General features: G+C 57.0%; 1 protein-coding gene across 18 annotated transcripts in view; it reads left to right on the top strand.

The window, feature by feature from the left end:
* The first annotated feature begins 389 nt into the window (after positions 1–389).
* The window catches only part of CHLSN (cholesin), a 70,814-nt gene continuing 46,219 nt past the window's right edge, over positions 390–24,984 (top strand). For 4 of the 18 annotated variants that reach the window (XM_086376904.1, XM_086376900.1, XM_086376916.1 and 1 more), the window contains exons 1-2: positions 3,734–3,937; positions 15,037–15,180. In XM_086376904.1, the coding sequence (XP_086233030.1) occupies positions 15,052–15,180 (129 nt within the window). In that variant the 5' untranslated portion in view covers positions 3,734–3,937; positions 15,037–15,051. Of the gene's footprint in view, positions 1,100–1,323; positions 2,531–3,323; positions 4,002–4,069; positions 4,326–11,194; positions 14,022–15,036; positions 15,181–24,984 lie in introns of those variants that run through there. The other 14 variants (XM_086376906.1, XM_086376901.1, XM_086376915.1 and 11 more) reach the window with 10 other exon arrangements.

Genomic DNA, 24,984 nt, shown 5'->3' with positions numbered 1-24,984 from the left:
TTTATTTCACTGCAAGGCTGCAGTCAGCCACCGCGGTGTGCTGCGCAAGGGGAGCGGGTGCTGTGGAAGAGCGGAGGGGAGCGGGGAGGGGCTGTGAGGGCACCGGGGGCCGCGGTGGGGGTGCGTGCAGGCGGGTGGTCTTCAGTCCTCCCAGCGGCCAGGTGAGTGAGCTCGGAAGTGACCGTGCCCCAGCCAGCCTTCCCGTGAGACTCCAGCCCTGGTGCCACCTCGGCCCGGCCTGTGGGAGCCCCTGAGGCCAAGCACGGAGCTAAGTCACACCCATGTGCCCACCGTGCAGATACTGTGAGATCATAAATGTGTGCAGTTTTCAGCTGCAGAATTGTGTTGAAACAGTGCTGTTGAAAACTGCACAGAAATGGTGCTGTGCAGAAACAGCCCACCACCGGAGGGGCCACGATGGAGCCGCTTTGCTGCTGTCGCTCGGTCCCCTTGCGCTGGGAGGCGGCGTGGGCCACGTTTAACATGGCCGTCACTCATTTACAGGGTGACATGGAAGTCGCTGGTTTTGAGTGGGGCCCAAAGGAAGAGGTCAATTTGTAGTACAGATGGTCCTGCACTTGGGTCACGAAACTCGGAAGACCTGAGGATCACACGCCCGGCTGAGCAGCTCCGGATGTACTGTGGGCACGGCAGAAGCGCAGTTGAGGCTGAGCCCCTGACGGGGGCACCGTGTCAGCCCGTGACTGTGGGACCCTGGGCCAGATCCGTTTCACCTGCACCATTAATCAAAGTCGTTTTAAGACTTTCTCTTCCTCGAGGCCTCACGGGGCCTGGATGATGAGATGCTCACCTGAGTTGTTCCCCAGGAGCTTGGAGTCAGCTGGGCCGGGTTCCAGCTGAGCTGGTTAAGAGTGGACAGGACTTGCGAGCCTCCAGGGGGCAAGCACGAATCTCCTCTCCACGACCTTTGACATCAGAGCTGAGAACTTCACCTTTAGTCTCTAAGTGCCTCCACTTTTGAACATGCAGAGGCCTGTGGCGAGGTTAACACCTTCATGGACCGAGATTATCCCAGCTTTTTCCCATCTCCCTGCACTCCCCACCCATCCGACTTCAGGCCGCCCTGCTGCTTTATCCTGTAAGTACTCTGGGCCCCTTGCCTTCGAGGAGGTGGAGCTAAGGTTTGTTCTTCCGTCTCCTTACTTGGCTGATTTCCTGCAGACTTCAGCATTTTGGCTAGCTGTGCTTCCGGCAGAGTGAGCCTGGTCCGGCAGCGGCTGGAGCAGTCCATTTTCAGATCCACGAGGCTCTTTTGGGCGGGTGTGTCAGCAGCCCAGTGCACACTGACGGTGCTGATTTTTTCTTGGTTTTCTATCCCATTGTTTGTCTCCTGTGTATGTAGCTATTTTCTGTTGACTAGCGGTCATGCTATATGAGCAATTACAGTTTGGGGTGTGAGACTTGGTGGTCTTCTAAACTTGACCTTTTCTTCTTTCAGCCCACAAGTGGCACCAGCAATGAATCCCGAATCACTTAAATGCAGTTTCAGAAACTGAGATGGAGTCCAGGTGGATTTTATGCACTGCCTGAAAGAGCTGGGCTCTCTGTATATTCACGCCTATAGTGTAGCCTTTCAGGATTTCAACCCAAAGGTGGGACGCTTACAAGAATCCTTCCTCTTGGCAGCCCTAAGCCTGCAAAGCTGACAACATCTTTGTTCACCTTCTCAGCCTTTCCAGCTGTTTTCTTCCGGAATTGAGTGAAAAACGGTCCTAACTGAAAGGCTTACTTCTCTAGGTTTCCCCTCTTCCCCTTTATTGGCCTCATGTCATCTATCTATCTCTATATATATATGTCTTGTTTTGTATATATGTTTTTTTAAATCATTTTTTCAGCTATTTTCAGTGGGAGGCTTTCTGGAAATCACCTCTCCCTGTTTCCAAACCAAGCTCTACTGCTTCGGGCGGCAGTAAAGCCGATCTGCTGACACTGGGTCGCAGTGAAGGAAAATGCAGCGATTGCTGCAGGTGCCGAGCAAGGAGTCCCAGCAGCTGGTGCTCAAAAGACCTGCATTCCTGAAGGCTCTCGGGAAAGGTTGATAAAGACATTGAGGGAGAGGGCTGTGGGGTGCGTGATCAGCTCGTGGACAGTCTTCTAATTGGTTGGTGGTGACATAACCAGGACTCAGCATCGTCAGTACCCCAACCAGTGGGGGTCTGCATGCTTGTGGGCAGCACACAGCTTGATGCCCTCAACTGCCACGGCTTTCAGCAGCTACAGAACAGCTAAAAGGACATGGCTCAGAACATCACCTAGAGCTCTTGAGGGCACTAAGGGTCCTCGACTGTGTTTAACGGCCACTATTTCATCTTGCTTGAATGTTTTCCTTTCTGCATTTTCTGACTTCTCAGATTATTCATTTTTAAAGTTTTCTACAGACAAAGTGGAGGCAGTGGACATGGAACGGGGGAGTCCTGTACTGGGAAGGTCCTGTAGGGTCCTGCTCGCTGACAGACCTAGGAGGCTGAGGCTTTTCTACAGACAGAAGCCCGTGGAGGACACGGAGTGGGTAAGTGGGTGGAGTCTCTTCCCTTCCAGAAAGGCTACATAGGGTCCTGTTGGGTTACAATACACGATAACCATATTTGTATTTTATACTCTATATTGTTTAAGCTTGTATGTGAATGAGAACTTCATTTTTCAGTGATCGTGAAGCCAGTTGAAGTAGCTTGAAAACAGAATGGTTCTTCCTGGAGTCAGTAAATTTGAACATGCTTACCGGTGGCCCAGTCTCCTTATGTGCGTGAGAGGCAAGCAAGGTGTCTTATACAATTAGAAACAAGTTAGTTGTCCGTAGAGAGTGAAACTAGAAAGTCCTGGCTTGCTGCCCTATCTTCCACCCCAGGAAGCTCCCTTGATGGCACAACCCCGTCCAGCTGTCCCCACCTCACTGTCCCCAGCTTATAAATCCTCCCAACCAGCGGTGGGCGAGACAGTTCAATATTTCTAAGAGCCGAAAAATAATTTAACTCGTGGTTTCATCGGCATAGCGCCGCCTCAGACTTCAGACGCCCGGGCGGTTGGGCCCGCGTCCACGTTTATCCTCTCTCCAGGGACCTAACCTGGGTTTACAGGTGTCTGCAGACACACCGCTGCACCGGCAACTTCGCGAGCAGGCGCAACGCTGTGAGCGGGGAAGTGGAGGTGGTCTCAGCAGAGACGACAGGACGGGGTGTTCCCCTGCCCCACGTTCTGCTCTGTGGACACATCGGGCGCGGTGACACACCACATCCCGAACAAGCACCCTCGAGCAAAGCTCCCTCAAGTTTCAAAACCCCCAGTTCACACACGGCCGGGGCGGGGGGGGAGGGGGGGGGCGGTCAAGATGACGTCCAAGTTCAGGAAGTGACTGTAGCCCCTTCCCAAAACCCGGGCATGGCAGATCCCAGGAGACCAGGCCCCGGGGCGAGGGTAGGGGACAACCTCTCAATCCTGCGCCCACTCTTTAAGTGACAGCTTAAGACTAATTCTCGTGGACCGACCTGCGCTATCCGCTTTGAGCTGGGGAACCGGCGGGCGCCACCCGCGAAACCGGAACGCGGAGGGTTGCCGGGCAACCGGCGGCTCCCGGCGCCCAACAGTGACGCCATCGGCCCCGCCCCACCCCACGCGGCCGCCCCGCTCCATTGGCCAGAGGGGAGACGGAGGCATCCCTCGACCAATAGGCGGCGCCGCCCCGGGGGTGGGACCGCGTTACCTGGGCGTCGCGTCTGCCGGAAGCCGGCGTCGACGGCCACGCGCAGGTAGGCGAGTGTGGCGCGCTGAGTGGGTGAGGCGGGGGGGGGGGGGGTCCCCGCGTGGGCGCGGGGCCTCCGCGGCCGTTGGGAATGCGCGGGGGACCTGGCCGTCTTCCTTTCGGCGGCCTGCCGAGGGCGCGGGGACCAGGGCGCCGGCCTGGGGTCCCCTCAGCCCCCTGGTGAGTCCCGCGTGTCCGCGCGGCTCTAGTCAGAAACAGCCCAGAGCCAGGGAGGTCGCCTGAGGTGGGTGGGACGCCGGTGCTTGTGACGGTGCTTGCGATGGCGCGCGACGCGGCGGGGAGACGTGGGGCGGGGCGCGGGGCTGAGGAGGGGAGGCAAGCCCCGGGGAGGGTCCCGGCGGAGGTGGGCCGAACCCGGCCTAGGTATTTCACGCACCCTGCCGAAGGCGGCGTCGGAAACGGCCTGGAGGGGCAGGGGCGGAGAACGGTCGGAGACTTTTGAATGATCCGGGAGGAGGGGCGGCGCAGGTCCACTTCTGGGTGTGCTTCGGGAATGGGGTCAGCGGCGTTCACCGTGGGACGGCCGGGTGTTTGCGAAAGAGGATCTGTGGGTGACACCAGGGTTTTTGGCTTGAGCTGAAATCTTCATTTTACCGGATGGCCTTTGGGGGGACAGACCTTGCCAGGGAGATCAGGCTTGCGGAGGGTGATGGGCAGTGTGGATTTGACACGTCTCCTGTGAGACAGTGTGTGTGTCGGTGATCCACAAGGTTGGCAGCGTGGTAGTGCGGCTCAGTGAGAAGCGTGGGCGTCATCAGCCCCCGGCTGGTATTTAAAGCCGCAGGGCTAGGTGAGATGAGGGGAGTGAGACTCAGTAGAGAAGAAAGGAGGCCTGAGCCAGGTGCCCTCGTGCATCCTCGGGCAGGGAGGTGAAGAGGTGGGAGGAAGGCCAGAGAGTGTGGGGGGGGCGGGGGCGGGGGTGGGGAACGGGGAGGAAAGGGCCGTTGGGAAGAGGGGCAGGTGTGTGGCAGATGCTGCTGTGAGGTCTGGTGCCTGCAGTCAGGGACGAACAAAGCCGTGCTGGACTTGGCCTAATCGATGAGGCCCCATTTTAATCGACGGTAACTACTGCACAGGCGGAAGTCCTGCGAACTGAACTCGTCTTGGATTTGTGCAGGGAGAGGGTGTTTTAAAGGGAGGGTGGGGGGTGCAGAGGCGGCACCCGGAAGAGAGGCATGGAGCTGGAGAATTGCAGTGAGCAGACGCCTGCCCTCCCGCTCCCCCCACACACAGGTCCTGCCTTCAGATGTTGGTAGCCTCTAGTTTTCTCAGGCAGGAGCTTGTCAGGGGGGCAGAGTCACTGTAAGTAGTCACTGGTGGCCCAGCTGGTAAGAATCCGCCTGCAGTGCGGGAGACCTAGCTTCGATCCCTGGGTGGGGAAGATCGCCTGGAGAAGGGAAAGGCAACCCACTCCAGTGTTCTTGCCTGGAGAATTCCATGGGCAGAGGAGACTGGCGGGCTACAGTCCGTGGGGTTGCAAATAGTCAGACACAACTGAGTGACTAAGCACAACATAGCCCAGAGTCACTGTAAAGATGCGGCCCTGAGCTGCTAGAAACTGTTTTCAAGTCTTTACAGGCCCAAGTTGAGGCCCGATGAAGGGAGGGCTCAGAGGAGGCTGGCCAGTTTGGTCGGGAGAGGCTCTTAGCAGACGGGTGTCATTACTGGTCTCAGTTAGAGCCTCTGGCCAAGCCAGGCAGCCGCCCGATGAGGGAGTGGCTGGGAGAAGAAAGCAGCGCTGCCAGTGGGCAGCTCCTGAGGGTTTTCTTGTAGAAAACAGCAGAAACAGGGTGGGGAGCGTGTGGAATCAGAGTTTTCAGATGTGAGACCTCGTCGTTGACTCTACAAGAGAGAAGGTCAGCCCATGGGGGAGGGAATTGCTTAGTGCCAGGAGGCCCCTGGAGTCAGAGCCTGTAGAGGCTCAGGTTCTCCACTGTAGAAGGGAGAAGAGAGAGTCCGTGTGGAACTTCTGTAAGCTCAGTGAGCCATTGGGAATCAGCAGAGGAGGGGAGGGTGGGTTGGAGGACTGAGAGCCAGTGAGTTGAGAGGATGAACTGGTCATCTGGGTGCCTGGCCGCAGTCAGAAAGCAGGCTTTGCTGGGCATCCTTGGGGGCGGGTGTTTCGAATGTAACGGGAGACCGATCGGCTTGGTCCTGGGGCGTCTCTGGCCAGGCAGCAGCAGGAACTGGAGTTGGGGTTCACTGGGCAGGGAGCTGAGTGTGTCTAGAGAGGCACGATTGTAATGAGGTAGGAGCGGGCACGAGAGGGGCGAGGGGCCTTAGCACATGTAGGGACGTGTCGAGGCAGTGGACTGCAGGTCCTGCGAGGCTAGAGGGTCCCTGAGCCCCAGGGCACCCAGAGGTCCTGGCTGGCAAGAGGCAAGGTGGGCTTGCAGGGGAGATGCTCAGTTACAGGCTTTAGGTCACAGGAGCGGGGGAGTGGGTTCAGGGAGCAGAAGCTGGAGGCTGTTCGTCCTAGCGGGGCTTGGCATGGTCCGGGTCAGGTGGGTGGGAGCATGGCCGTGTCCTGGCTGCAGGAGCTGGGGCTCCGGGCGCTGGTTCCTGTGGTTCCGTCCCAGGGACCTCCCTGGGTCTGCCGGCTCCCATCAGAGGTGACTTAGACGCGCCAGGTGAGCGGGACGTCGGGGGCTATGAGTGATGCTTGCAGATCTTGAAAAGGGTTTTGCCTTGAGGCGGGTTTATTTTTCCAGGCCCCTGGGTCTTCTCTTCGGCGCAGCCAGGCGGCCTCAGCCTGTTGTCACTGCCCTGTCTCGTGGGTGACCACGGCCCACCAGCGCTTCGCCGTCTGCCTCCTGTTGGTCTGACCTGGCTTATCGCCTTCTGTTGGTGGGCTATTTGCTTGTTTCACTAAACACTTTTGAGCTGATATCTTAAAATGTCTTTTTTTTTTTTTGGCTACTCCGAGTGTCTTGTGGGATTTTTTCTCTGACCAGGGATTGAACCCGGACCCTCAGCAGCGAAAGTGCAGAGTGCTAACCAGTGGGTCACCAGGGAATTCCCCCAAATCTCTTTTCTTTTATTGTAGAAATCGCTGGAAAAAAAAAAAGGAAAAATAAGTCTTTTAATTCTATCCCCTAAAGTGCTACTGTCTGAACATATTATCTTCTGTTTTTCTCTTTTGTGCACATCTGTGCACAGTGGTTCTCATGGATGAGGGTCGTGTTGTGCACACTCTGGTTTGTGGCCTGTCCTTCCACTCTGTGTTGTGTGGTGAGCACCCCTCGAGGGAGGAAGCAGCGGATCGCGGGCGAGTTCCGTGGCTGCCAGCATCATCCGGTTCATAGTCTGCCGTTGGACACTTACCGTGTTGTCCGCTTTTTAGTGTTAGAGGTGGTATCATCCTTTATGTCGGGTCATTCTCATCCTTATATAAATCTCTGTCCATGATTATTTCATTAGGGTAAGTTCTTTTACGTGGAATTACTGGGCCAAAGCATTTGATTAAATGTTGCCAAAGATGATCAAATTACCTTGAGGATGGCTGTACCAATTTACTCCCCATCCGCAGGGCGTGGTTCATGTCCTTTTCATCATCCTCCAGCTAACACTGAGTAATATAATTTTAAAAATCTTTGTAAAAGACATTTAATCTGTCAGATTAAGTCAGTGATGTGTGCGTATGGCCCAGCAACTCGGTGGTCCTGGGCCTTCGCATAAACCGGAGGCAGCTGCTGCTCAGAGGCAAGCGGTGCCGGCTCCCCTTGCTTCTCCTGGATTTTCTGCAGGGCGGGCAGGCTGGGTGCCTTTCTTCTTCTGTGGACTCACTGATTGTCGGCCAGGCCTGTTGATCTCCCCTGAGAGGCGCGCCTCAGCGTCCTCACACGCCTGTCCTGCAGGCACAGGGCGACAGGGCTCCACACGCGTGAAGCACCTGGAGCGGGACCCAGCACGTGGGGAGCTCTGCGTCAGCGCTGGTTTTAGTGGTGACCACAAGGACGATCAGCTTTAACACCGCCCCCCCGCCCAGACCCTCCCCACCACCAGGTACAGGACATCTTACATTGGTGTTGCTCGTAGAAATTAACCCGAGTCACGGGGAGTTTTGCAGAAAGGCCTGTAAGGAGAGAACACACAATGCAGGGTCCTGGCGCGGTGGCACGGCGCCGCCAGGCCACCCACGAAGGACCTTGGCGTGGTGGCACAGCGCCGCCAGGCCACCCGCGAAGGGTCCTGGCGAGGTGGCACAGCACAGCCAGGCCACCCGTGAAGGGTCTTGGCGCAGTGGCATAGCAACACTAGGCCACCCGTGACAGTTGGTGGACAGAGTCAGGGCCAGGAGGTCCCACCTGGCGGGAGATGCGAGGAGCACCCTTGACGCTGCAGAAATGTTTGCTGGCGTGGTGGAGTGGGAGACGGGTTTTCCCCTTCATTTCAGTTCAGTCACTCAGTCGTGTCTGACTCTTTGTGACCCCATGAATCGCAGCACGCCAGGCCTCCTTGTCCATCACCAACTCCCGGAGTTCACTCAGACTCACGTCCATCGAATCAGTGATGCCATCCAGCCATCTCATCCTCTGTCGTCCCTTTCTCCTCCTGCCCCCAATCCCTGCCAGCATCAGAGTCTTTTCCAATGAGTCAACTCTTTGCATGAGGTGGCCAAATCACTGGAGTTTCAGCTTCAGCATCATTCCTTCCAAAGAAATCCCAGGTCTGATGTCCTTTAGAATGGACTGATTGGATCACCTTGCAGTCCAAGGGACTCTCAAGAGTCTTCTCCAACACCACAGTTCAAAAGCATCAATTCTTCGGCGCTCAGCTTTCTTCACAGTCCAACTCTCACATCCATACATGACCACAGGAAAAACCATAGCCTTGACTAGACGGACCTTTGTTGGTAAAGTAATGTCTCTGCTTTGGAATATGCTATCTAGGTTGGTCATAACTTTCCTTCCAAGGAGTAAGCATCTTTTAATTTCATGGCTGCAGTCACCGTCTGCAGTGATTTTGGAGCCCAAATAAATAAAGTCTGACGCTGTTTCCCCATCTATTTCCCATGAAGTGGTGGGACCAGATGCCATGATCTTCGTTTTCTGAATGTTGAGCTCTAAGCCATCTTTTTCACTCTCCACTTTCACTGTCATCAAGAGGCTTTTTAGTTCCTCTTCACTTTCTGCCGTTAGATGACTTTCTGTCGTCTGCATATCTGAGGTGATTGACATTTCTTCCGGCAATTTTGATTCCAGCTTGTGCTTCTTCCAGCCCAGCGTTTCTCATGATGTACTCTGCATATAAGTTAAATAAGCAGGGTGACAATATACAGCCTTGACGTACTCCTTTTCCTATTTGGAAGCAGTCTGTTGTTCCATGTCCAGTCTAACTGTTGCTTCTTGACTTGCATATAGGTTTCTCAAGAGGCAGGTCAGGTGGTCTGGTATTCCCATCTGTTGAAGAATTTCCCACAGTTTACTGTGATCCACACAGTCAAAGGCTTTGGCATAGTCAATAAAGCAGAAATAGGTGTTTTTCCGGAACTCTCTTGCCTTTTCCCTGATCCAGCAGATGTTGGCAATTTGATCTCTGGTTCCTCTGCCTTTTCAAAAACCAGCTTGAACATCTGGAAGTTCACGGTTCACATATTGCTGAAGCCTGGCTTGGAGAATTTTGAGCATTACTTTACTAGCGTGTGAGATGAGTGCAATTGTGCGGTAGTTTGAGCATTCTTTGGCATTGCCTTTCTTTGGGATTGGAATGAAAACTGACCTTCTCCAGTCCCGTGGCCACTGCTGAGTGTTCCAAATTCGCTGGCATATTGAGTGCAGCACTTTCACAGCATCATCTTTCAGGATTTGAAATAGCTCAACTGGAATTCCATCACCTCCACTAGCTCTGTTCGTAGTGATGCTTTCTAAGGCCCACTTGACTTCACATTCTAGGATATCTGGCTCTAGGTGAGTGATCACACCATTGTGATTATCTTGGCTGTGAAGATCTTTTTTGTACAGTTCTTCTGTGTATTCTTGTCACCTCTTCTTAATATCTTCTGCTTCTGTTAGGTCCATACCATTTCTGTCCTTTATCGAGCCCATCTTTGCATGAAACGTTCCGTTGATATCTCTAATTTTCTTAAAGAGATCTCTAGTCTTTCCCATTCTGTTGTTTTCCTCTATTTCTTTGCATTGATTGCTGAGGAAGGCTTTCTTATGTCTTCTTTATTCCCCTACAGATAGCACTGAGGCTTTATGTCTTTTCACTTACAGCAAATAACTTGGGATTAGCAGGTTTTTTAAAGTATATTCCCAGGGTGTGTGACCATTACCACAGGCTGATTTTAGGACATGTTTCTTCTCCGGACGAAGCCTGGTATCAGTGGTCACCCCCCCTGCGCCCCTCGCCCAGCCCCAAGCCCCCGTCAGTCTCTCTGTCATTTGCTTACTCTGGACACTTCACGTGCACAGAATTACGCCGTCTGGTTTTCCACGACAGGCTTCCTGCCCACGAGCCTTTCACGCTTCGTCCATGGAGCGGGTGTCCGTGCTTCTGTTCTGCTGAATCATAGCTCATCCGCCAGTTAATGGGCCATCTCGGTCGCTTCCCCGTTACGGATACTGTGACTTGGCGCTGTGGACAGCTGTGTTCAGAGTTCACGTGGGTCTGCTCGTTTCCCGGATTACGTCTGTCTGTATGTCGTCCTGGGCCCCGTGACTGTGTGACTTTTGAGGCACCGGCAGGCTGCCCCACAGAGTGGCCACGCCGCGTTCTGTGCACCAGCAGTGGCGCGGGCCGGTCTCTCATCATCACCGACACTCCCGGGTCGTCTGATGCCGGCCGGCGTCGTGCTTATGAGGGCTGTCTTTGGATTTGGGCTTCCCTAATGAGGACCAGTGCTGAGCTCCTTCATGGCTCCCTGTCCAGTTGTGTCTCTTCTTTGGGGAATTATCTGTTCCAGTGCTTTGTCCATTTTTAAAGTGGGTTGTCAGCCTTTTTTATGGAGTTATGAGTTTTTCATTCATTCTGGATACAAGTCTCTTGTCAGATATGAATTGCAAACATCTTCAGTTCTGTTGGTTGTCTTTTTACTTTCTGGCTGACATCATTTATAGCACAAAATTTTCAATTCTGACACATTCGGTTTATCTTTTTTCTTCTGCTGTGTTTTTGGTGTCACGATGAAGAAACTGTTGCCTAATCCAAGGTTAACTTTGGCGTGTGTGTATGCTAAGTCACTTTAGTCGTGTCTGATTCTTTTCGACCCCATGGACTGTAGCCCACCAGGCAGGAACACTGGAATGGGTTATCATGCCCTCCTCCCGGGGATCTTCCTGACCTAGTCATCGAACCTGTGTCTCTTACGTCTCCTGCAGCGGCCGGTGGGGTCTTTACCAGTAGTGCCACCCGTGAAGTTTTACTTCTGTGTTTTCTGAGAGTTTTGTAGTTTTAGCTCTACATTTAGGTTTTGATCCATTGTGAGTAATGATTTCTATATGGCGTGAGGTAGGGGTCCCGTTTCATTCTACATGTGGCTGTCCAGAAGTCCCAGTGCCCCTTGTGGAAGAGATTGTTCTTCCCACTGAATCATTGTGGCCCCTTGTTGACCATAAATGTAAGAAAATGTCATTTCCTACAGCAAATATTCCTTGTCTCAAAGGTCTGCATCACCATCTCTTGGGACTATTAAAAGAAACCTTTATATAGTATGGAAAAGACTTTTCTCCCCATTTTTAGCAAGTAGACTTAGTGATTAAGCTTTTTAATGATAGCTCAGAATGAATGCAGATCTAACGTAGCTTACATGGTAACCGGCGTGTAAACATTTGCTAAACTTCTCTTGCTTCTCCAGCAAGGTAATTGGCTGGCAGAGCCCTTTGTCTTTTCAAAACCCTGGGTCAACAGTCTCATTCTTTCGTGGTTTCTTCTTACACTAATGGGAGCTTGTAGCCTCTGGCTTGGGGCACTTTCCTAAGATAAGGGTGAGCGTTGCGCCTGCAGTTTTCGACTGCACGGGGGTGAGATCCTCTTGGTGTGCTGGAGCCATCGTGGGCCCCAGGGGGCAGAGGGCCCGCTGCCCTGGCTCCGCGTTCTCTCGCCTGTGGCCTCTGATTGTCTGGCTTGGTTGTGGGTGCAGCTTGGTACCATGGTTCACCTCTCACTTTCCTCTCCAGACGTGGAATCTTAAGGTGCTCTGGCTGTTTTTTAGAGAGAGTGGTTTCTGGGTCCTTTCTGTTACAGTCACCCTTTTCGTAATCGCCACTTTCTGTAGCCCTTTCCTTCATCCTCGTTTCCTGACCTGTTTGTCTCTCCATGAGAACGTGAGCGCTCAGGAGCGGGTCCTCTGGGCCGCATGGTCCAGTCTGGAGCAGCCCCTGCACCTGGTCGGCACCTGTGTGGGGAGACAGTGACTGGCCAGCAGCGGGGGGCGGCACCTGCCCGGGGGGCTGCTGGTGACCTGGGCGCGTCCTCCCTGCTGACATCCTGGTGGCATCTGTCCATCCGCGCCGCGCTGAGTCTGCAGTGAGACTTATGCCTTGGGCGGGGCAGGGCAGGCAGGTGGCCCCTCGGGTGGCGCCTGGCCCCGGGCCTGGGCATGTTGCAAGTGCCCCCTCTGTCCATGTGGCCCCTCAGAGAGGCCCCTGCCGCCATCTGAGTCTGCTGCCTTTCCTGGCACCTGCTCACCCCACCCGCTGTGCTTTCTTTGCAGCGTTTGTCTCTGTAAAAGCATTGACTCGTTCACTCCAGTGGGCCTGGACTTCACACTCGAAGGGAAGCTTCTCGATCAAGGCTCTTACTTCCCTTGCTCTTTGCTCTGTGTTCAGCCTCCAGCAGCGCCTGGCACAGAACCAGCCCTCGATAAACACTTGTGGAATGAGTGAGTTACGTGTTTGAGCCCCCGTGCGGGAGTCCAAAGTGTATTCTGGTGTCCGAGGGAGAAGGCGATGGTTTGCATCTGTTCCGTGCAGGTAGATGTCCGCAATGAGCGTACCTCTATTACAGAGACACGGTGTACGCGTCGTGTGTGTAAGATGTACATGTCACGTGCACGTCTATGTAATAACACACACACACGTAAAGATACACATATAAATGAAGCCAGGGGTGAGTTTAGAATGAATAATACAAAATACATTCTTGTAGTTTGTTAGAATAAAAGTTGATTCTAGTGGGACTTGTAGATAGAGTTTTAAAGGACTGGTATTTTTTTTTTAGATGAAGTTTTTCAAGTGTAAAACCTTGATAAAAAGCAAAATAAAACTGAGCTGCAGGGGTCCGGGAAAGCCCCTTGCAGCCCACCCCAGGTATAAAGGTGGAGGTTGGTGTATGCGTCAGGCATTTGCCTGTGAGTCCGTGTGTGGTTTTCCCTGTTGTTTTCTCAAACACGTGATTAGACCGTCCTGGCGTTCTGTCCCACTTGCGTCTGTAGCACTGCTGATGGGCTTCGGTTATTGGGAGGGAATTCCCTCTCCTGGTTTCTGCTGAACTACTCATCCCTGCTTGATCAGTGTGTGAGGAGGAGCGTGTGTGTGTGTGTGTGTGTGTGTGTGTGGTGTGTGTGCTTTGCACCAGGTCTGTGTGTGTGTGTGTGTCTGTGTGTGTGTGTCTCTGTGTGTGTGGTTTGCACCAGCTCTGTGTGTGTGTGTGTATCTGTGTGTGTGTGTCTGTATGTGTGGTTTGCACCAGCTCTGTGTGTGTGTGTCTGTGTGTGTGTGTCTGTGTGTGTCTGCATTTGTGTCTGTGTGTGTGTGTGTCTGTGTGTCTGTGTGTGTCTGTGTGTGTGTGGTTTGCACCAGCTCTGTGTGTGTGTGTGTCTGTGTGTGTGTGTCTGCGTGTGTGTGTGTCTGTGTGTGTGGTTTGCACCAGCTCTGTGTGTGGGTGTGTATCTGTGTGTGTGTATCTGTGTGTGGTTTGCACCAGCTCTGTGTGTGTCTGTGTGTGTGTCTCTGTGTGTGTGTCTGCCTGTGTGTGTGGTTTGCACCAGCTCTGTGTATGTATGTGTGTCTGTGTGTGTGTCTCTCTGTGTGGTTTGCACCAGCTCTGTGTGTGGGTATCTGTGTGTGTGTATCTGTGTGTGGTTTGCACCAGCTCTGTGTGTGTATGTGTGTCTGTGTGTGTGGTTTGCACCAGCTCTGTGTGTGTGTGTGTCTGTGTGTGTGTGGTTTGCACCAGCTGCCCGAGGCCTCCACCCCAGCACCTTGTAGCCTGCACGGCAGGATGCTCACGGCGTAGCTGCTGCAGCTCAGAGACCGTCCTGTTTCCAGCTCCTGTTGGGCACCACCTGCAGGGGCAGCAGGTAGGGTGGGGGTGGGAGGAGCAGGTCATTTTCTGCGTCTGGCCCGGGGTGGGCTGGGCCTTGTGGAAGGCCTTCTAGACCCCGCCCCTCGGAGGTCCCTGCAGCCGACGCCCCTCATGTGGGAGGTGCTCCCTGCGCCTGCCCCACTCCTCCAGGCTCTGGCACCTCCGTGGTCTTCCTCGCTCTCTCAGTGTCTGGTCCCACAAGGAAAGCTGGTTCTGGAGTTCACGGGCGTTCTTCTGTCCGTACGAGGAGCTTGAGGTAGCCCTGCACTCGAGGAGACAGAGCAGACCTTCTCAGACCCATGTTGGTCCTTCACAGAGGCCCGTTGGGGCTGCTTCCACCGCCATGGAGGTCACCCTGAGTCGTCCGGCCACCTCCAGCCGCGGGTGACCGAGGCCCGAGGGGCTGCCCGACGGCCACCTCCAGCCGTGGGTGACCGAGGCCCAAGGGGCTGCCCGACGGCCACCTCCAGCCGCGGGTGACCGAGGCCCGACGGTCGCCGCCAGCCTGTGGGGCAGCACCTTCCCCTGGGGGAGTGTGAGCTGACCTTGACAGTAGAAAGCGGGAGTGACGCGAAGGTCATTAATTAGCGAATAGACCAGTGTTCGCAAGTTTTGGAAAATTGGCATCCTGCCACTAAAAAGGATATTTCTTTTCCTATTTTGGGGGGTGGGGGCGGCACTGCATGGCTTGAGGGCTCTTAGTTTGCCGACCAGGGATCAAACCTGTGCCCCAGAGCGGAAGCATGCATGGCGTCTCAGCCACCGCACACCAGGGATGTCCCTTCGTTTACTCTTAGAAGCCTGCGTTCATGCTGTGACGGGAGCTGTGTTACATAAACACTCAGAAAAACTGGACACACTGTAAGCTGTCCACAGGCAATGGAGAGGGGGGGTTGGGCTTTGTAAAAATGACGGCGTATTTCCCATACTTCCTGAACTAGCTCCGTATTTCTTTTATAACACCCTGTTCTCTCTGTTAATGAGAATTTTTATTTCCTGTGTCTTTACAGTTTGTCTGTTGCAAGATGGCAAAACAGAAGAGAAAAGAGAGCGAAGTGGCAGAGAAGAAGAGCAAAAAACTGAAGAAGGTGTCGGCTGTAGAGGTGCCAGCGGCATGCGCGGCCCTGCCGGGCACCGGGACTGCCCCTGCCGAGGTAGGTGAGGTGGGCACGCTGGCCTCGCCTGTCTCCGGACCTGGGAGGGCACTTGGTGGTCACGTGGCTGGTGTCGGGGTGGACAGTCCCCGGCAGACATGCACAGTGCAGACGCAGCCATGGGATAGGTCAGAGCCGCAGGAAACCGCAGGTTAGAGCCACAGAGCTGCCCTTTTCAGCCTCTAGACCTTGGGGTGCTGGGGGTGCCGGTGTGATGGGGTTCCAGTGGCCCCGCGGGGTACCGGGTGGTGAGGCTGCATGCAGCTGGGCCTTGAGGCCCTCGCACGGGGAGGGGCCCTGGCCTGGGGGGTCTGTGTTTGTTTAGAGGTTACATCTAAACGTGTTCTGAATCCGGTCAGGAACGTGTCTTGTCTAAAGCTGCTGCCGCCGCCACCAGGCTCTGAGTGTAACTTTTCTCTGTGCCGAGCTGACTCTGACCCAGTGTGTTGTTGATCAGACGGCATCAGTTGTCACAGGTCCTGAGGAGTCATTCGACAGCAAGTGACAGTTGATGGACACACCTCTCTCTCGCCCGCGTGGCAGGTGAACGTGCCTACCGGGGCGGGCCTGAGCAGCCTCCGGCCCTTGGGTCACCCGCGAGAGCGCCCAGGGACCACAAGGAGGGCAGCGTCGTCGGCGCCGCCCCACGACGTGTTGGGTGATTTGGGGCCGTGGTCAGACCTCCCTGTGAGGATCTGCTCTTAATCAGCCACTTGAGTGGGGCTAGTCTGGTCTTTCTGGGAGAACGCGATGGAAGCCCGACCTGGCGGGTGGGGGGCTTGCTGGGCTTGCTCACTCTGGGGAGCTGTGTCTCCAGCTCTGTCTCTGTTTCGAGCCTGGGCCATGTGCAAGGCTGGAAGTCTGGGCGCGCAGCTGGCCTGCGTGTGTAGTGAGGCCGGCAGCGCCGTGTGGGGCGGGGCTCATGCAGGACTGTCGGGACCCCAGGGCGCTGTCCTCTGGGCAGCTCTGTGTCCTGGGGAGGCACGCCCGCACCCCCCTCCACGGTGGGTGGGCAGGCGCAGGTGCTGAGGGAGGGACCCCTGGGTCGGGGTCGTCTCAGCTGTCGCTGCCCTGAGTCAAGGTGAAAGCCAGGCCAGCCCTGGGGACCCACCGTCCCGGGTGCCCCTTTCCTGCCTTCTCCTTGGTGCCCACCTGGCCAGGCGCCCCCGTGCCCACAGGCTGTGCTGAGCTGGCGGGCCGTGTCCCCGGCCCTGTGTGTGCTCCTGCCTGGGCTCGCGGCCAGCCGTGTCCCCAGGCCCGTCCTTGTCGTCCTCGCCTTCTCTGCCGCTGGGGCCCAGTTTCGTCAGTGCTTCTTGGTGTCCAGACCCCCGATGGAGACTGGGCTTTTCCAGCTATTCCAGCTCCCGTTCAGGGTCCGGCCCCGAATCCCTGCAGAAACTCAGGACACGTGGATTTCTCTGGCCTGTTCCAGGATACAGTGCTGCTGTTTCTAGTCTCTGAAATGAGCACCACACTGTCGTGCTTGTGACGTGTGACTGTGTTGAGATTTCCCGCTCTTGGTGTCTCTGCTTGCCGGCTGCTCGTCCCTAGCAGCACCGCGGAGCCGCCCGGGTTTGTGGTGAATATGCATGTGTGGTACATCGCTCAGTCGCGTCCAGCTCTGCGGCCCCGTGGACTGCAGCCCGCCGTGGGATTCTCCAGGCAAGAACACTGGCGTGGGTTGCCGTGCCCTCCTCCAGGGGATCTTCTCACCCAGGGATCAAACCTGCATTTCTTGCACTTCCTGTATTGGCAGACAGGTTCTTTACCGCTAAGTATGGCACAGTTTACAAGTTCTGCCTAAGACCAATAATGATCCTTAAATTCAGGTGATTTTTTAAAAAGTGATCATTTTTTTGTTATTTAAGTGCTTGTTGATTGAAAGATTTGGAAAACAAAAGCAGGGAGAAGCTGGCGTTTCCCTCCCCGCAGCTGAGTGCGGTCCCATGGGGCCGTGCTCTGCAGCTTCCTCGTTGGCCCCGGGGGCGCTGGGGAGGGGGTGTCTCCGGCAGCCCCTCGCCCCGCCCCGCCCGGCTCCGGGCTGGTCTCCAGGGTCATCCTCTGAGGAGACGGATGCTGCTTCCATGAGACCACATCCTGGTTCTGCTCATCAAAATGCTTCTTCACCCGCTGGGCCTCTGGTTCTCGTGGGAAGCCGGGGAGCCGCCGGGCCCCGCCTTTTTAAAGGAGGGACCCCTCCATCTGCGTGGGGTGGGTGATGGGAGCCTGTGGAAAAGTACTGCCCCGCCCGCCCCTGCTGGGAGCCCGAGGAGCTGCTGTGCTCCCGAAAGTGCCTTCCGGGGACCCACAGGTGCCTGTGCAGTCACTTCCCACAGCATGGCCCCTGAGCTCCCGCCGGGAGGGCTGAGGGTCCCCAGGGGGGTGCCCCGCAGCAGGGCCAGGGGTACCTGGCTCGGGCTGTCCCTGGCGCGTCCCTTTCTCTGTCCCCACTGCCCTGCTGTGTCGGTCCACAGTGCGTGGCGTCTCTGCAGCTGGGCCCGTCCGCTTCTCAGTCCCGGTCGGCACAGGTCACCATATTGACCCAGGGCATAGGGGAGCAGGGCCCATGGCCACGAGTGCCCCCCACCCCTGTGCTGGGTCTGCCAGCCATGTGGCTGGCTGCTTCTGTCGGGTGGGGCCCTGCCCCGCCCTGCCCCGCCCTGCCCTGTCCTGTCCCAGCCACTTCCTGGTCCTCCTGGAGGGGCTCATGATGTAGATGCTTCGCGGGTCTTTCTGTTTCAAGGGTGGTGCTTGAGTCATGGGTCCTGGGGTTGGTCCATCTGCCCTTCTCATAGCTTCTTAACTCTCCCTGTGAGCTGGGCGGATAGCCCCTTCCAGACGGTGCTCCGGCTTGACAGGCAGGAGGACGTGTCCAGGCAGCATGACATGCGTGGAGGTGAGGGGTCTCCAGGCCACGGCTCCCCCACCCTGGGGAGATACCAGCGCAGACACTGAGCCACATGGCTGGGGCGAGACGCCCCAGGGCAGCTGTCGCCCTGGAGCCAGTACCGGCCTGCCACCAGGGTCGCGGGCACCTAAGCTGAGCTGGCCGCCTCGCGCCACTGTCTCGACAGGCTGCCTGGGGATGGGGTCAGGGGCCCTGTGGGCTGTCAGCCCAGCCCTCTGCTCTTATCTCACTAAGACTAGTTCTTTATGTTTGCAAAGCCTGTTTCCATTGACAGAAGCGCCTTGACCTTGGGTTCTTGGGGCCTGAGGTGCCAGGGCAGAGGTGTGAGGCGTTGCTGGTCTCACAAGGGGGCTGGCCGGAGAGGCTGGGTCCTGGGTACGGTCCCCAGGTGGCTGGGGCGGGGAGAGGCCTCACCGGGGTCCCCGACTGAAGCGGCACTGCGCCCCACCCCCACCCCCGCTCCGGGCAGTGCCGTGTGGGTGGTGTATTGACCCGCTGGCCCTCTGCCCGCGTGACCGTCGGGGGTGGGGAGGCCCACCTGTGCTCCGAGCACGGTCCATGTGCCCCCAAGCCCGGGCCCCCGTGTCCTCACGGGCCCCGCTGACCGGTGATGGGGCAGCGGGCTCCTGTGACCTCCCGTGTGCCTGGGGGGACGGAGGCAAAGCGAGGCCTCTTGGCTCCTTCCTTTTAACCTGGAAGAATCAGATAGGAATTCTGTGGGCATGAAGCCCACATGTGCTTCATAAAACCATCAAGTGAGGCTGTGAACTTCCTGGCCTTGAGAATTTGCTCAGTAAAGTGACTTCATACCAATGGTATTTGCCTCAAGAAACGTCACTGGTCTGGCAGCGGACTTGTGGTGGTTGTCAAGTGCGGGTGAGGGGTTGCCGGTCTGTTTTCTTAGCAGCAGCTCCCTCTCCCACTGTTCTCGTCTCCTGCTCTGTGAGCACAGAGCGCTCGGTGGTCAGCCGCGGGGGGCTGCGAACCGTGGGCTTCCAGAGCTGAGAGGGTTGCGGGCCTCGGATCCTGAGGGCAGAGACCCTGAGGGCGGCCCCTGCCCCGGCCCCCTTGCCCCTGAACTCACCGCACACTGTGTGACTGCTTCACACCGAGGTCTCGACACTTGGACTGTGGCCAGTTCGGGGCTGTTCTGGATGTGCTGTGTGCAGGGGCCTCTGTTTCTGTTTTTCCTGGTGGATTCGTAGGACTGGGAGCATCTCCGGAAGCGTGTGTTACGAGTCTGTGCGGCTGCCAGTCGTGGGAGAGTCTCCGAGTGCTGTGTGCTCGCCAGTGCTTGCCGTGTCCACCGCGTTTGCAGTCTTGGCCTCTCTTGGGGGTGTGGTTGTGTCTTACTGTGTGTGTAGGCTTTTTTTAAAGCAGCTTTATTGGGGTATTGACAGAGTAGACTGCAGATTTCTTTATTTTTGAATCTTACTGAGGTATGGTTCATTTACAGTGTATTCAGTTCTGCTTTACAGCGAAGTGGCTGAGTTGGGCGTACACATGTCTCCCCTCTCCCCTCCTTCCCCATCGTGGTTTATCGCAGGACAGTGACTGGGGCTCCCGTGCTGCCTGTGCATCGGGGTCCTGTTGTCTGTCCAGCCCCGTGGGAGCCTGCAGGCCCCAGCCCGGCCGGCCCTCCCGCCAGCCCCTTGGCGCCGCAGGTCTGCTCTCTCTGTCTGTGAGTCTCTCTGTTTCACAGCGAAGTCTGTGTCGTGTTTTAGGCCCACGTGGGAGTGATGCGTGTGGTGCTTGTCTCTCTGACCTCACTGGATACGGTGATGTCTACGCCCAGCCGTGTTACTGCCAGTGGGTTCGTTCATTCTTTTATGGCTGAGTGGTATTCCACTGTGGCGCCCGTGGTAAAGAATATGCCTGCCAGTGCAGGTTCTATCCCTGGGTTGGGAAAGTCCCCTGGAGAAGGAAACGGCAGCCCACTCCAGTATTCTTGCCTGGAGAATCCCATGGACAGAGGAGCCTGGCGGGCTGCAGCCCGTGGGGTCGCAGAGCCGGACGCGCCTGAGTGAGGACGCAGTGTCCGTGTGCGTCCGTGCCGCGCCGTCTCTGTCCGTTCATCTTCTGGTGGACGTTAAAGTCAGCTCCTTGTCTTGGCTGCTGTGAACAGCGCTGCAGTGGACACTGGGGTGCCTGTATCTTTTCAGATTAGTTTTTTCCAGGCACACGCCCAGGCGTGGACTTGCTGGATCAAACCACAGCTCTGAGTTTAGTGTAAGGACCCTCCACGCTGTTCTCTGTGGGGGCTGCTCCAGGCTACACTCGCGCCATGTAGGAGGGTTCCCTCTTGTCCACACCCGCTCCAGCATTTGCTGTTCCTGGACTTGTCGACGGCAGCCGTTCTGACCAGTGTGCGCTGGTGCCTCAGCCGTCTGAGGTCGCGTCGGAAGCTGCAGACACTGGGGGCACGAGTGCTCTGTACCCAGTGCCCCTGTTGATAACGGGCTGTGGCGTCACACCCAGGAGTGGCGTCAGTGCCGCCCATGAGCGTGCTCAGACACCACCAGCTGTGCACGCGCGTGTGAGTGTGTTTCTGCGCAATGTGACCGCAGGTGTCACAACCCAGCCCTGCTGTGACCAGCGGCTCCCAGGGCCACAGGGAAGCTTGTCTGGAGTCCTGGCTTTCACTGGTGCAGTGCTGGGAGCATCCACGGGTGCGTGTTCCTGTCTCGGGGGAAACAGCTGGATGTTACCGCCGGTCGTGCGGGTCACGCGTGTGCAGCTGTTCAGGCCGCCGCCCCCTCCACGCCCCTGTCGTCCATCGTTGGCGGGGGGCTTGGGCCGGCTTCTCCGCGTCTTCCAGCGTTTGCCGTCTCGCGGTGCTCACGTTGATGAGGACGGCCTGACTTGTCCCAGGAACGGGCAGACTCTTGCTTTTCCAGGCTTGGAGAAACGAGTGCTGTTGTCTTTATTAACCCTTGGAACTGCCGGGCAGGTGTGTGACGCACCTTCCTGGCCTGCTGGCAGCGCCATCTGCTGCGTCCACGCTAGACGCGGCCCTTGCCCCGCCTGCAGTGTGATTGCGGGCCCTTTTCCAGGACGTCTTCGGGGCTGCGCCCAGGGCCCGCGGTCTGTTGGGCTGGCTGTGAGCTGTGGGCCTGCGTCTCTGAATGGGCTCTCTCGGTCTGTTGTTGCCTCTGGGCCTTGGGGTGGAGCTGGAAGCCGCCCAGTGCCCCCAGCCCCGGGCCCTCTGCCCTTCTTCCCAGCCCCACGCCCGCCATCCCCACGTGGTGTCTAAAGCTCGAATTGCCGCCCCGTCAGCAGAGCTGTGTGTGTGAGCTCTGCTTCCTCGTGGTCAACAGAAAATAACTCAGCAAAATGTAATTTAAAAAAGCAGTGTTTATTATTTTTCCTGAGTTATACATGGACAAATGGATAAAACAGAAAAAGGAAATAGGACCATGCAGAAGCAGCCAGGCAGGAGCCGTGCCAGCCCAGGGGGACTGCGGCTGGCACCGGGGTGGGCACGACGCCCTGCGTGGATGCTCTATCTTTTCCGTGTGTGAGGCGCCACGCCAGCCCTGGGCGGTACCACACCTTCCAGGTTTCCTAGTGCGATTAGGTGAGAAGGTCACGCGTGGTTGTTGCAATTTCACTTCCTCTGCTTCCTGCCTTGAGCGGCTCCTGGCTTCTTTCTTGCGAGCTGCCTGGGTGTTTTTACCGGCTCTGTTGCACAGCTCACCGTCTCCGTATAGATTTGAGAAAACATCTCTGCTGAGAGTGCTTTGTCCTAACAGTTCAGATATTTTTCCAGCTAAGTTATTTGTATGGCTTTGAGCCTTAGACAGCTCTGCGGCCAGCTGCCCAGCCTCCCCGACGTGTGCTGGCCCTCTGGTGCCCGGGTCAGTATGGGAAGGGGGTTCTCCCGTGAGCACTGGCTGTCGCTTGCTGTAAGACCTGGAGGACCCCGATCCCCAGCCCCAGCACCGGACCATGGCCTGTTCTGTCCCCTCCAGCAGCCTGTGTCCGGGACCAGTGTACCTGAGACCCGGCTCCTCACCACTGCTGTTCACTGGGTTCAGCTTCCCGCAGACCAGGCTGGGGGCTGCCTGGAGAGGCTTCGCGGGGGCGCCTGAGTGAGCAGCTTGGCCTCCGGGCCTGTTCCCTTCTCCCCAGAGCAGCCTCTCTGCCGCCGCCACACCATCTTCCCTGCGGTGGAGGGCGTCCTGGGTCTGGCCACTCCCACCCAGCCTGTGCATCCGCCGCCTTTCCCACTGACCACACGGCTCCCGACTTTGGTCCGTCCGCGGTCCCAGCCCTGCTCCCTGCAGTGTGAGCAGAACCCAGCCTGAGCCTAAAAGGTTCCAGCCTCCGTCTGCCTGCCCCTCCAGCCGCGGGTGGCCAAGACTGGGCCCAGAGCTGTCCCCTCCCCCAGCTCAGACCTGGGACACAGAGGGGCTCGAGGGACCTGGGGGCTTCTCCTGGGGGGTCCAGATCACCCGCTGGTGCCCAGAGGCGCCTCAGGGCCTGGCCCCATCCGTCCCTGCAGGCCCACTTCCCCCTCATCACCCCTGCGTCTCAGGACGTGGGGAGCAGAGCCCCTCGTCCCAGGAGGGGCTGCTGTGTCTGCCTTCTGAATAAACAACATCAGAATCATCAAGGGAAGTTTCAAAGGGCCCAGTTCTGCCCTTCTGCCCCTACGCGTCCCCTCTCGGTCCCTCCGAGGTGTATCTGACAGGCTGTGTATCCTGTCCTTTCTGACATCGCCCTTGATGTAACCTTTAAAGGCAAAGCCCCCCCCGCTTTATCGGCCCACTGGGCCTGGCCCGCTCCCATCCCCGTGCGGACGCTGTGGCCGTGAGGCGTGCAGAACGCACACCGGCTACCTTGCCTCAGGAGGGCCCCTCCCTGTGCCACGCTCCTGGAGGCCCCGGCCTGTCCCCCACCCTCAGCCCGGGGCCCACTTTCCTGGGGTCTGCCGTGCCCGGGCTTTGGGAGGGGGCCGCAGTCCCTTCCTGAACTTGGACGTCACCATGACCCCCGGCCATCTGTGAACTGGGGTTTTTAAAGCTTCAGGGGAGCTGTGCTCAAGGGTGCTTGTTTGGGACGTGGTGTGTCACCACACCTGCCCCCGGTGTGTGCAGAGCAGAACGTGGGGGCAGGGGAACACCCCATCCTGTTGTCTCTGCCAAGACCACCTCCACGTCCCCGCTCGTGGGAGCCCCTTGGCTTATTGTTCTCGAGAGTTGACGCCACGTTTGTTTCAGGAAGCTAGCTCCATCAGAAGGGTCACTCCTAACTGTAGAATGTTACTCAGTGGCCCATCAGATAATGCACTCGAGAAAGTTCTCTAATTTTGGGTCTGAAATGCCAGAATGGACAGATGAGGCCCAATATTTGTTCAGTCTTTCAAAAGTATTTTTGCAGTGGAATGAAAAGAGCTCCCAGGACGGAGTGCTCACAGCTGGGAAAACAGTTGCTGCTTTGAAGACGGTTTTCCCAGGCACAGGGCTCACGTCTCCTGCTGCGAGGGGCAGAGATGGCGTCTGGTGTCAGCGGAGGGCTCCTGGCCAGGGCCAGACCGTCTGAGCTGGGCCGCCCCGGGGAGCACGCCTTGAGGAACTTGGAGGAGCTCATCCCACAGATGCACACCTGAGGCAGCAGGACGCACCTGCACGTCCCCGAGGCCCCAGCCTCCAGGTGTCAGCCCACTGAGCTTTTGCTCAGAAGCCACATGTTAGAAGGCAAGTGGGGTTGAGGTCTTGGCTCCCAGTGACCTCTGCCTCTGCCTTTGAGTCCCAAGCCTTTCCTGGCCCGGCCTGTTCTTCAGGGCTGAGCACGGTGGCCACCAAAGTCGGACACCTCCACCCAGCAGCCCTCCTGGCCTGGAGGCGCAGGGCAGCCGGAGCCAGGCTCCACCTGCTGCAGGGCAGGGGCAGAAGTGCGTGATGGGCGTTCCTGGGCCTGGGGTGTGTGTCTCAGTGCCAGGACCTGGGGCTCAGCACGCAGGACACAGACTAAGGCTAAGGACAGACGTGTGTCAGGGTACAGGCCGACTGCTGTGACCCAGAGCCCCCACAACACAGAGCCTGAACTAGAAGCGGGCTCTCATAGCAGAGGGGACGGCTCCGGGACGCCTGCAGTGGCTCCCCCGGCTGCTCAGGCCGGAAGGCTGTCCCTTTTGGCATCTTGACCTGGTTCTCCCTCCCCAACCCCGGCCCCTGGCTGCTGCTTTTTTTTTTTTAAGATTTTTTTGGATGGGGACCACTTTATTTTTCGGAGAAGGCAATGGCACCCCACTCCAGCACTCTTGCCTGGAAAATCCCATGGACGGAGGAGCCTGGTAGGCTGCAGTCCATGGGGTCGCTAAGAGTCGGGCACGACTGAGCGACTTTACTTTCACTTTTCACTTTCATGCATTGGAGAAGGAAATGGCAACCCACTCCAGTGTTCTTGCCTGGAGAATCCCAGGGACGGGAGAGCCTGGTGGGCTGCTGTCTATGGGGTCGCACAGAGTCAGACACGACTGAAGCGACTTAGCAGCACTTTATTTTTAAGTCTTTATTGAATTTGTTATGATGGTGCTTCTGCTTCTGTTTTTTTGGCCACGAGGCATGCAGGGTGATAGTTCCCCAACCAGGGATCGAACCTGACCCTCCAGCCCCCATCAGGAGCACAGAGTCTTAACCACTGGGCGGCCAGGGAAGTCTCCTCCCGCTTCCCACCACTGCTTTTGGAAAACTATTCATGGGCGTTTCCCAGCCAGACCCTGGGTTGGCGAGGACCCTGGCGGATCCCGCTCTGTCACTCTCCTCCGCTCCCTCAGGCTTCTGGGGACATTGGTCTGGAAGGCCTGTTCTTCCCGATGTTCCCCGTTTTTGAGGGGCCGATTTTTGCAGGTATTGCTCCAGGCAGAGGTTGTCAGGCTGTCCGGCAGGGTG

Source organism: Bos grunniens, chromosome 25, assembly GCF_055505025.1.
Source record: "Bos grunniens cultivar Pamir isolate PY7600 chromosome 25, Bosgru_T2T1.0, whole genome shotgun sequence".
Lineage (NCBI taxonomy): Eukaryota > Metazoa > Chordata > Mammalia > Artiodactyla > Bovidae > Bos > Bos grunniens.
Note: the sequence above shows the minus strand (reverse complement) of the source record. Positions and strands in the feature narration are given on the sequence as shown.